This window comes from Olea europaea, chromosome 5 (assembly GCF_002742605.1).
Source record: "Olea europaea var. sylvestris chromosome 5, O_europaea_v1, whole genome shotgun sequence".
Classification (NCBI taxonomy): Eukaryota; Viridiplantae; Streptophyta; class Magnoliopsida; order Lamiales; family Oleaceae; genus Olea; species Olea europaea.
Genome location: NC_036241.1, coordinates 14372698 through 14383179, shown reverse-complemented (window position 1 = coordinate 14383179; position 10482 = coordinate 14372698). Strand labels below are relative to the sequence as shown.

General features: G+C 33.3%; 1 protein-coding gene across 1 annotated transcript in view; it reads left to right on the top strand.

Annotated features, from left to right (window-relative positions):
* Nucleotides 1-1350: 1350 nt before the first annotated feature.
* Nucleotides 1351-10482, top strand: part of LOC111394763 (diacylglycerol kinase 5-like) — a 19635-nt gene continuing 10503 nt past the window's right edge. Inside the window, exons 1-13 of the mRNA XM_023020744.1 lie at nt 1351-1637; nt 1767-1848; nt 2440-2647; nt 2780-2902; nt 3054-3182; nt 3927-4012; nt 4834-4957; nt 5413-5461; nt 7622-7704; nt 8740-8807; nt 9338-9412; nt 9498-9585; nt 9689-9810. Of these exons, the coding sequence (XP_022876512.1) occupies nt 1802-1848; nt 2440-2647; nt 2780-2902; nt 3054-3182; nt 3927-4012; nt 4834-4957; nt 5413-5461; nt 7622-7704; nt 8740-8807; nt 9338-9412; nt 9498-9585; nt 9689-9810 (1202 nt within the window). The 5' untranslated portion in view covers nt 1351-1637; nt 1767-1801. The remainder of the gene's footprint in view (nt 1638-1766; nt 1849-2439; nt 2648-2779; nt 2903-3053; nt 3183-3926; nt 4013-4833; nt 4958-5412; nt 5462-7621; nt 7705-8739; nt 8808-9337; nt 9413-9497; nt 9586-9688; nt 9811-10482) is intronic.

Genomic DNA, 10482 nt, shown 5'->3' with positions numbered 1-10482 from the left:
TTAAATATTTTGTTAATTATGCATATTATTCATTTCATATTTAATGATTCTATTTCAATTATTTATTTTAATAAAAATAATAATATTTAATTCGATTTCTCATTTAACCATTTCTTTAATTAATTATCTTAATTGGTTAAGTAAGAAAATTATTATTCAATTTAATTTATTTTTTAAATATTTAGTTAATTATGTATATTATTCATTTCATATTTAATGATTCTATTTCGATTATTCATTTGAATAAAAATAATAATATTTTATTCGATTTTTCATTTTACTATTTCTTTAATTAATTATCTTAATTCGATAAGTAAGAAAATTATTATTCAGTTTAATTTATTCTTTAAATATTTCGTTAATTATGTATATTATTGATTTCATGTTTAATTACTCTATTTCGATTATTTATTTGAATTAAAATATATTAATATTTTCATTTAAGTATTTCTTTTAATTAATTGTATTAATTGTTTCCATAATCAATTATTTTAATTTTCTTAAAATGTATCTTATTTGTTTCATATATTTAATTACTAAACATATATTTATTATTTATTTCGTATATTTAATTACTAAACATATATTTAAGTCAAAACAAAAAATTAAAATTCTATTTAATCTATTTTTAAATATTTCGTTCATTATCTTAACATATTATTTATTTCATATCTAATTACATTTTTTGACATAAAAATTAAAATAAATTAATGAAAAAAAAATATGAATGGTCGGGTCCGGACCTGATGGTTTGATGGTCCGTTACGGACCGTAACTGACTGGTCCGTAACGGACCAAAATTCCGTCCATCTCGTCGGAAAACTCCATTTCCGACGAGCTCCGTCTCATTTTTTCAATTTTTCCAACATTTCAACCTCAAATTCGATCTTTTCTTCCATTTTAACCATAAAAAATTGAATTTAACTCATTCAGATTCTAAACATTCAAACTTACACATTTTCAAAAAAATTATTTATAGAGAACATGTCTAACCTACGAGAAAATGGCGTTTCTCCGACTGATTGTGGTGTGTCCAGAGAGGTCGAAGTAGGACAGGTCCGGGTTGTCGGTTGGCGGCAAATCCAGACTCCTTTTTTACTTTTTTTTTCTCCTCTTTTTTCTCTCTAAATGCCTTCTCTTGATTTGCAAATGAGGGGGGTATTTTCGATCATAACAATTTTGTTTACATTTCATTTTTTTTTTTTCGAAAATTTGGCTTTGTGGAGAAGTGGGTGGGGTAGCCATTAGCCACCATTTCCACCGAATTTCCTTGCCAAGTGTTACATTGTTACTACGAAAAATTTCTTCTACAGTATTCAAATACAAGACCATAATTTGAATTTTGATTATTCTAACAAAATCCATTCAACCCGTGTTTATTCTAACAAAAGCCATTCTAACGGAAAAGTATAACACGGAGCGATCGGTGATGGAACCCTTAACCCCTAAGAGTTCCCATTCCAATTCACGCGTCTACGCTTTCATTTTAATTCTCACCTACTCTCCTTCTTAAACACACACAGCAGGAGCGCACTTGGTAAGAAAGAATCTTTGCAGGCTAAGAAATTGAATATCCTTTTGAAACTACTGTTTGCTTCGGATATCTGCATTTGAATCCTCGTTGAATTCTTGCCTAGGTAAAGTATTTTGCTTTTTCCTAATTTTTATTATCTATACAAATCGGTTTGCTTTTTGAGAAACTGATTTGGCCGAAATTTTGAAATTTATGGGGTGGTCTGTTAGCAAATTTTCGTTTCGTTCTGCAGATTTTGTGAGTAGATTGGTCACTGGAACACGAATCATGGCCATGGAGCTAAAACAATCGGTTCAGAACTTTTTCAATAAAAGGTGAGCACTTTATTTGCCTTGGTGAATTGTCAATTTTTCTATTGTGATTATTTTCTTTCTTGATTGAATATATTGCTTTGTGCATTGATCAATGGTGAACATTCATTTCTTTTATTTGGTTAGTTAGTAACACCAACGCCAGACACCTGGATCGTATGGGCCCTGGTTTGCTTAAAGCTTTTGGAAGTACAAAGATTTAGCCATAAGAATCATAACTCATACACGAAGAATGAAAAAATCGCATTTATGTATCTTTTATCTACTTTTCTAACTATGTTCCATAGTTCTTTGGAGTATTTTAGAAAGTTCAGATGCAGCATAAGTGTGCATGAGATTTTCTTGACATCTCGTGTCATGTGTATCTAATGGATAATAGCACAGTGCTGATTATTTCATGCAATTCGATCAATTTGTGTAAAATTTAGAATCCCAAATTTTTTGATGCAATCGTTGCCGTATACATGTTTATGTGCTTCTGTAAATGACATTTATCATTCATTAGATTTGACATGATCTAAATGCTTTAATGGTAAGATTTGATTTTCTATAGCTGCATTTTGTTTTATGACATCTTTCAATGTTGTCTTCCAGTGAAGAAGCTGCTGTTGATGATTCAGAAGCTGCAGATATTTTGAAGGAGTACTACATTCCTGATTACATACTTCTACCTGAGTCAGAAATTAGAGCCGGATACCATGTTCCTGCATGTCCAGTGATTGTATTTGTCAATTCCAAAAGTGGTGGGCAGCTGGGTGGTGAACTTCTAATAACGTATCGTACACTTCTTAACAAAAATCAGGTTCCATTTTCCCGTTTCAACATTTTTTCTTATTCTTTTGACTGCAAAAATCACTAAATCAATCATGGAAGAATTTAGACTGTAAGTTCTTAAGCAAAAGAGTTTTGACATTAGGATTTACTTATTTTTCAGGTGTTTAATTTGGCAGAACACATGCCCGACAAGGTGCTACACCGAGTGTATTTAAATTTGGAGAAGCACAAACAAAACAGAGATGAGTTATCTGCTGAAATTATGAGGAAATTGAGAATCATTGTAAGTTAAATAAGCAACTCCAATTTTTACACTATGGATTCTACTCAGATGTGCCAAATAGGGTTGGTGTAGTTTGTATACTCAACAAATAAATTTATAGATATTGTGATTTTCTTTTGTCGAATGTCTTAATAAATGATTGACTTTATAGGTTGCTGGTGGGGATGGAACAGCTGGTTGGCTCCTCGGAGTGGTTTCTGATCTTAAATTGTCCCAGCCACCACCAATTGCAACAATGCCACTGGGAACTGGAAACAATCTCCCGTTTGCATTTGGTTGGGTAAGATTATATTTTGTGGTAGGATAGAAGTTATTGCTTACTTATTAAATTTTTTTCAGAATTCAAAGAAATGAACCCAGTGAAGTGATACAGTAGTAACTCATACTTTTCAGAGCTAACAGATATCATATTTATAAGTTCTATCCGTATTCGTTTATTGATCTTGCTTATATCTCTTTAATTTCGTAAGACCGTGGTGGATGCCTCATGAAATTTCTTAGTTTTTCTTTGCTACTTCAGATTGTCCGTTTATTTTATTGGTATCATGATGTCTCGTTAGTGGACTACAATGACACATTAAGTGACTGGGTCTGAATGGAGGAAAAAACTATAAATTGGAAAAAATTGTATAAAGCAACTAATTATAAGAACTTGTGTCATCAATACTTATTCGTGTCAAATTTCCAATGTGTTCTTAGTCTAGGCTGAGACCTAGGCAAACCCAACCCGACATACCTATGTGGAGTCCCATACATTAGTAATGGCTGTTTGGTGGATGCTGTACAACTCAATGGTTGAACATGTTTAAATTTGATACCAAAATATTGAAAAGTGATAATTCAATACTATCCCCCCAACCCTGCTCTGATGTAGCTTACTTGATACTATGTTGTATGTGACAAATTTAGACGAACTTAGATCAGACATAGTCTTTATCACTATGGCTTAGCACTGTAGGTTTGTTCCAACATTACTCGTTGCTATCAGATTGCATCTGCAATAATTTTGTTTCGTTGTCTTTAGGGGAAGAAAAATCCTGGTATAGATTACCAATCTGTAAAGGCATTCTTGGACCAAGTAAAGAATGCAAAAGAGATGAAAGTGGACAGGTAGACACTGTTTCTTTTTGTAATTAATGTTGCTAAATTTGTTATCCTGAAGGTAGTGTTATACTGGTGGATCAGGGATGCCTTTCAACGTATCATTTACAAACTTGAACATTTTATTTGTACACACGTGCATTTTTTTATCATCACAAAGTTTCATGTTTAGGAGGGTAGTAATCTGGGTTTTCGTGGAGACGCAACCGAACAATCACAAGAACTATAGAAGAGATGAGATAAGAAGAGGAGGAGAAATAGGGGGAAGAAATAGAAATAAGGGGAGAGAGGAGCGGAAGAGAGAGAACAGAGAAAGAGGGGAGAGAATTAGGGAGAGAATTGGTCTAAATAATGTAATACAATGCATAAAACTTCTTTAGATAGAGTTTTAACTTAACAATTACAGAAATAACCTGAAGTACTCTGTCTTACTGGATCTCCATTAAAATAGTGTCACCTTTTAGCATTTGAACCTGTTTCAATATACTATAATGGTGTTCCAAATGCCGATTTTTTTTATTTCTTTTATGAATGAATTCTATAGAAAGGATATCTAGGAAGATTTCTACTGTGGTTCAAGTAGAATTGCATTAGCACTTGTATCTAGCATTTCATGTGGCCTTGTATAGCACATAAGCTGACTTCCTAAAATTGGAAAATCTTATATGCTATATGGATTTGATAAGAATTTTTTTTCCCTCATTCAATTCCAAATTTCAACTTTGCTTTACATTGTGCATAGCTTCTGGGTAGATGGGATTGGGCTAAAGTAATGTTTCTTTGCCTCTATAACACGTCCCCATTTGAAATTATCTACTCTTTTGGTTCAGTTGGCATATTCTTATGCGGATGAGGGCTCCCAAAGAAGGTTCTTGTGATCCTATTGCACCTCTTGAGCTACCTCACTCACTGCATGTATTTCAGCGCGTCTCCCAGACAGATTCACTGAATGAGGTGACAAAAATTTTTGCTATTTCTATTTTCCTGGTGCTTCTCCTTTGCATCTTCTTCTCCCCTATTACAGTACTTCATGATTTTCCCATGTGTATGTTTCTATCTGCATAAATGCAAACTTACAGCCATTAGATCGAGAAGATAAAAATATATCACTTATAATATTAGAATGACAAAATACAACCTCTTGTCCACTCTCTCTTTAAGAAGTATGCAGCCTCAAGAGGGTGACGCTATGTTGATTTGCATACCTTACGATTGCTTCCTCCTTGTGACACCTTACTATAGAACCCTAGCAGAAAGGAAAATGTAAAACTGAAACATTATTACAAACAAAATTTAGCAAACAAAAATTGGATAACGTGCAACTTTATTATCTTGGTTGAGTCAATTTTATGTATACTTTCTTAATGTGGATTTGGAGATGGAATAACCATAGATTGTGCATTTCTCAGGAAGGTTGCCACACATTTCGTGGGGGATTTTGGAACTACTTCAGTATAGGTAAGATTATCGTGCCTTCCAAAGAACCCTTTATATGAATATCTTTCTATACTATTCTCAGTCAGCATGAGAGTTACGTAGCTGATCTGCTTAAACTTATTCTACATTTTCTAAACCTACGGTTATTTCTCTCATCACATTTACCAATTTTCTTTTGCAACCACCTCATTTAAAAGTTTAAGCAGATAGATTCCAATTTTTTTCATGTAAATTTAGCCTTTAACATGTCCCTTAACATATAGCTTGTATTCAATTTTTATCGAAGGCCAAACATGCAAATAATTTATTTTTTTATTTTCTTACATGAGTGATGGCAAGACTTGATCCTAAGACCTTAGCCTGCTCTAATATTATATTAGATCACCTCATCTGTAAGTTTAAGTTGTTTTGCAACCACCTCATTTAAAAGTTTAAGCAGATAGATTCCAATTTTTTTCATGTAAATTTAGCCTTTAACATGTCCCTTAACATGTAGCTTGTATTCAATTTTTATCGAAAGCCAAACATGCAAATAATTTATTTTTTTATTTTCTTACATGAGTGATGGCAAGACTTGATCCTAAGACCTTAGCCTGCTCTAATATTATATTAGATCACCTCATCTGTAAGTTTAAGTTGTAAGGGAAAGCACACATTTATTTATTTAAATTTTATCCGCAACATTTCTTTTCTTCTTATTATACAAAATTATGGCTCGAGAAAATGGCTCTAGATGTTTAATAAACCCTCTACTTAAAAGGAAGGGATGCAACTAGAGAATTTCTATTGAAATTGCAACATTAATATTTTCCCCCTATAAACTTGTCATTTTTATTTTAGCTCTAAATGCTAGTGAAGCAGCTATGATGCTTGAAGATTTTGCAAGATTTGCGATGTGCAAAGTATTGTTTTCATGGTAACCCATCATTTGGTGTACTCATAATTCCTATGGTGTTTATACTTAAGGAGTGGTACCATTTTTCTCGTGTAAGAGGTTGTTATGAAAGCCCGTGAGTGAAATGGAGTTGAACTTATCGAGGACTGGACACGATATCTCTTTAATTTCAAGGAATAAATATTAATTTGGAAGAAGCTACTCAACACTTGTTTAGATATTCAGCTGTAGCCTTACTGTATGACAATATGGAGGAAACAAGAAATTATTTATAAGAGAGCATGTTGGTGTAAAAACCATCCAGTCATGTTGGTGTAAAAACCATCCAGTACTTTTATGGAACTAAGTATGTTGAATAGTTTATATTGTTGTTTTTCATATATATTGCATCAAGTATTTTGTGCACAGATACAACATTGAGAGGTACATATTCATCTGGAGCAACGTTTTAGCTTTCAATCTATTTATCGTTTGTCTGGCACAGCATATTTGAAAATTATTTTTCTCGAAACTCATTTTTAACCACACATTCTCCCAATAAAATAATTTTACACATGAATTCATAACTTTTCCTTACTTTTTAACTACAAATTTTTAAAAATAAAAATAAATAAATAAATCATTTTTCACTTCAAATAATTTCTCCCAAACAAATACTTAAGCCCTAGCCTTTTGCTTTTGCATACCTACACTTTTATTGCACAATCTCTACTGACCTCAAACAGACTAAGAATTGATCCATATAGTTTTGAGAAGTGTGATCTTAGACAACTAAAGGAACTAGGCTGTCGATTCACTTGCATCCAAAGGTTGGGACCATCGCCGTTACAAGGAGTATGTCTCAACCTTCCTCACCAGATACGTGCTCTTGTTCAAATAGACAGACATGGCCTTCCCAATTTTAGGGATCATTAGCGATTTTTAAATGCTTTATCTTTGTATGGGAAGTAAAACTCCCCCATTTATTTCACTTCTTCATTTGTTGCACTCTTTCATTTCTGGAGGTCATGTATATGCCCTCCCCCCTTTGATTCTTGTGAGTTTGATATATTACATGATTGAGGGATTTTATACTCCATCTGCTTTTCTTGGTGGAGCCTGAAGACCCACTTAGGCTGTGTTGGTATTTTGCATTTTTTTTTTCTTTTTTAAGGACAACTTAACCCTATTAATCTTCTATCAGATGTTTGTATAAACACAAAAAGAGGAATTTTCAATTTCATGTCTGGTCCATGCTTTAGTTTCTGAGTTTCTCTGGTGGCTACATTATGCTGTTCTCCATGCAGGGATGGATGCTCAAGTTTCCTATGCGTTTCATGCAGAGAGAAAGCAACATCCTGAGAAATTCAAAAATCAACTAGTTAATCAGGTGCGCTGCTTCTTCATCTACAGAATTTAATATGAGAATTGAAATGCTTTGTCTTTTTGAAAGAAACCATATATCTCATAATTTGTAAAAGTGGTGGAGTTTATTTCAAAATCTCCTTCCCAAATTCGATTGTTCAGTTTCTTCTTTAGTGCCTTTATTGTTGGTAGAAGTTTCTGAAATTACACTTTCCCTAGTTAACTTCTTCTTAACTAAATTTTCTATTTCAATATGACTATAACCAGTACATTATTTCTCTTTATTAGGTTTGCTCTGACTTGAGTAGTTTTTAGTTATTTGGAGAAACTATTCTGCACATACAAGTTGGAAATTATTTGCAGAAATGAAAGGAATGATGAATATGCAATAAAAAAAACACACTGCCACCCATGCGTTAGCAGTGTCCACTACGCATTGGTGCCACTCCTCGTAGCTTTACAGAAAGCCAAAATTACTCCAACCAAATCAAACTAATCACCATTTTTAAGGCTCCAATAGTTTCCATGCCAAAGATAGTTGTTCTATGTTTTTGAAATTTTGTAGCAGTCCTAGTGGAACGTCAGAGGATGTTACATGTTTTAAAGTAAACATCATAGGATGTTACATGTTTTAAAGTAATTTAAGTACCTTGTTTTGAAAATCTAATTTTTAAACTATAAAAACCTTCTGTAATGAAAATCTAATTGTCTACCTATAATTGAACGCATATTATGGAAAAAGTATCCTCATTTTATTTTATTCCATCAGAAGTGTTTCAGCAGATAGTTGTTGGGTTGAATAGTATTATAGTAATAATACTTGTGTCTATGAAACTTATGGAGATTACTGCTTGTCTTCGATTAAAAATTATGTACTTTTCCTCAACAAGTCGTTTGGTTCTTTTACTGATCATATTATAGGGGTTAATTATAGATATATATTGATCTTATGGTGCTTCTTCGTGTATTGGGGATGCTCAATACATCTTCATGTTATGTTTTAGTTTCTGAACATTCTTTTAACATAATGATGATTTTTTTTTTATCTTGCTTTGGCTAGAGTACCTATGCAAAGTTGAGTTGTTCACAAGGATGGTTTTGTCCTTCTCTCATGCGTCCATCCTCGAGGTTAGTATGTATTTAGAGTTTTACTATGTTCAGATGTAACCTCTGTTATTCATCTTTTCATGCTTTGAACAACAAATATACTGGTTTACAAATGGGGGGTATGACACCTTTGAGCATCTGTAATGAGTGTGACTGGGATTTGGAAACTGCTTTACTTTGCGACTTCAAACTCCCCCTCCCCACCTCCCGTTTATAGCCAAATGTTTAAATGTTGTTGATGTGAAAAGATTTTGCCTTATCTTTATCTGTTGTCGATGTTTTAATGTTGTTAGCATGATGATATCTTATACTGACTTCATTACTTATCCCAGTATCTTATTGATAAAAAATAAAGATAAAGAAGTTCACAGGATTTATGAAAAACCTCAATCCCTGACTAAAAGCTCTCGTAGATATCTATCCAAACCTCATTACTGATGTTATTTACTCGAGGATCTGATCCTAGTAAATAAGATAGATCGTATTTTTCAATCAAAAGTTAGAAGCATCCAACTTACTGTTTAATATAATGGGTGGCTGGTGTTTTGCAGAGACATTTCTCAGCTGGCAAAGGTAAAAATCATGAAAAAGCCAGGTCAATGGATAGACCTTCATGTACCTCATAAGTGAGCATTTATGGTTCTACCTCAATTCTTTGGGACAATGCTTCTTAAGGTGGCTCTTCTTACCATATACGCTATTTATGTGCAGCATCAGGTCCATTGTCTGCCTAAACTTGCCTAGTTTTTCTGGGGGTCTTAATCCTTGGGGAATACCTAACAGGAAGAAACTTCACTCGGTTAGTGTTGATTTTATTAACTGGCATCGAAATGCAACTGAGCACACATACTTTTAAAGTGATTTTGATCTGATTGTTACATTACTTTGTTCTTTTCCAACAGAGGGACTTCAATCCTCAGTATGTCGATGATGGTTTTCTTGAGGTTGTTGGTTTCCGTGATGCATGGCATGGGCTTATCTTATTTGCTCCAAATGGGCATGGAACTCGCCTCGCTCAGGTAAATATAAATTTGGATTAGGACAATCATTACGATTTAAATCTTCCTGTGTAACAATCCACACACTTAACTGTGACCCACTGGGGAGCAATGTTGAACACAAGGCAGTACCAATAGGTCCCATACCATGCTTGTATTTTATCTTGGGTCCCATGGGTAGTTGCAATGATCATATAATCAATATTGACTTGTTCCTGTTTTTGGACACTGAACATACATACAAGTAAAATTTAGTGCACTGGTTATTGAATCTGATTACACGGACAGAGCCAGGAATGTAATTTAGTTGTTTGGGGTAGGGGCCTGACTTAACTGAAAATAAAAATTTTGAAACAAGGGAACAGCACCAAAATATGTTACATAATTTTGTTGATACATTATTGCTGTCCTGACTGTGTTAATATTTGAAAAAAAACCCTATCCTTCTCAACAAACCTTTTGCAATAGTAGCAACCAGAATAATCAATATTAAGCTCATCATCACTGACGTAACCAAATATATCCTTCTTACTAGTCTAGATAAGAACCTAGCTCTATTTCTGAAGTTGCTGTTGGAGATAATGCCTCAGAATACCTTAAAATTATATTATGGGCCATGTCAAACTTGGGAGTTTTTTTTTTTTTTTTCCTTAACTGACAAGGAAACTTGGAATTCCTTCTCTCTTTTTTTTTTTTTT